Source organism: Bison bison, unplaced genomic scaffold, assembly GCF_000754665.1.
Source record: "Bison bison bison isolate TAMUID 2011002044 unplaced genomic scaffold, Bison_UMD1.0 scf7180017864224, whole genome shotgun sequence".
Taxonomy (NCBI): domain Eukaryota; kingdom Metazoa; phylum Chordata; class Mammalia; order Artiodactyla; family Bovidae; genus Bison; species Bison bison.
The window spans coordinates 750,411-751,893 of record NW_011494796.1 but is presented as its reverse complement, the minus strand read 5'-3'; the positions used below and the strand labels follow the sequence as shown (position 1 = coordinate 751,893).

At 45.0% G+C, this 1,483-nt stretch overlaps 1 protein-coding gene across 1 annotated transcript in view; it reads left to right on the top strand.

Annotated features, from left to right (window-relative positions):
* Window positions 1-876, top strand: part of ATP10A (ATPase, class V, type 10A) — a gene marked incomplete at its 5' end in the record, with an annotated part of 181,888 nt that extends 181,012 nt beyond the window's left edge. Inside the window, one exon of the mRNA XM_010845848.1 lies at window positions 1-876. Coding sequence (XP_010844150.1) covers window positions 1-195 — 195 coding nt within the window.
* Window positions 877-1,483: the final 607 nt, after the last annotated feature.

Sequence of the window (1,483 nt, the reverse complement as noted above, 5' to 3'; positions counted from 1 at the left end):
GTCTTCAGCGTGCCCGGCCTCAGCTCCCTCAACTGGATGTCCTCGCTGTCTCTGGTCAGTGGGCTGGGCAGCGTCCTGCAGTTCTCCCGGAGCGGTCTGCCCATGGACAAGCGTGACAGTGACTTCCTGCCCGGCTCCGCGCCGCCCGACCAGGACCTGTGTGACTTGAGCGGGCAGACCACAGACTGCTTCTAGGATCCCCTTCCAAGAAGCGCGGCTGGCAATGCAGAGGGAAAACCTTGAAATGCTCTTTTTTTTTTTTTTGAAAGATGTTAATATTATTTATGTTTATTATTTGCACAGAGTTCTAGTGAGGTATATTTTATATATTTCCGAGGCTGACACAGGAAATGAAAGGTACCGAAAAAAGAAAGTTTATTTTTTAAAAATTTTAAGTAGAGTATACTGAAAAGAAAAATAAGAGCTTTATCTTATATAAAAATTTAAAGAAGGGTGACACTTGAAAAGGTGTGTTTATATTTATTTTTTCATCTCATTTTATTAAAGAAAATGTGGTCTGTTTGGTTTGCTTCAGTATGTGTGCCCTTTGCTTTCCCTGAGTGTAAACATGTATGAGCACAGTGAACCCCGGGGGGTAGTGTGGATGGGGTGGGGGGAGGTGACGGGCACGCACGCGGCTTTGGCGGAGATCCTCACTGTCTGTCTGTCAGTCCCACTGCTAGGAGGGTTGGATCTCTGCTTCACCAGGAAAGGGAAATTGAGAATTCTGGGATAGCAGACACACACAGAATTCCTTCCAACATTCATTTCTATGCAGGCATTTGGTAAAGATCACCTGTAGGTGTTATAATTCATATGTAGGTTCTTGCCTGTTAAAATCATAATAAGCAATAAACAGCCTTCACTTTGCAAAGAGATAAGTCCAGTTGCCACTTTTGTGTGATGTTATTAATATGTTACCTAATGTTACTAAAGACCTGTTCATGTGCCCAATACGCAGGCAGGCCAAACAAACCAAAATGTTGGAGTTTGGAGCAGAGAAATGTTTACTGCCAGACCAAGCAAAGAGATCAGGTGGCTTGTGCTCAAAAATACCATGAACACCCCTAAGGATTTCCACAAAACGTGTTTAAAGGCCACATGAGGAAGGGGCATCCCAGGGTCTGTGATCAGCTGTGACAATTCCCTAATTGGTTGATGGTGATCAGTCCTTAGGTGCCAGAAAGTCTGGAGGCTCATGGTCATCAAGCAGTTCATTTCTTCCATCTGGTGGTGGTTCCAGCATCTGAAAAACTCAGGAAATATGCATCAGATACTATTATCTAAGTACTTCAGAGAGGAGCTACAGCAGAGGATATGGGGAGGGGTCCATCCCAGGAAGACCCTGTAGGGTCCTGCTCTTTGCTGCACTAACAGAACATGTTCTGAGTACTCTGGGACACTTCTTCATGGCAGGTTCTTTTAGATTCCATGAAGGAAACAGCTGGGTGACATGCAGGCTGCACACTGGGACATTGACACG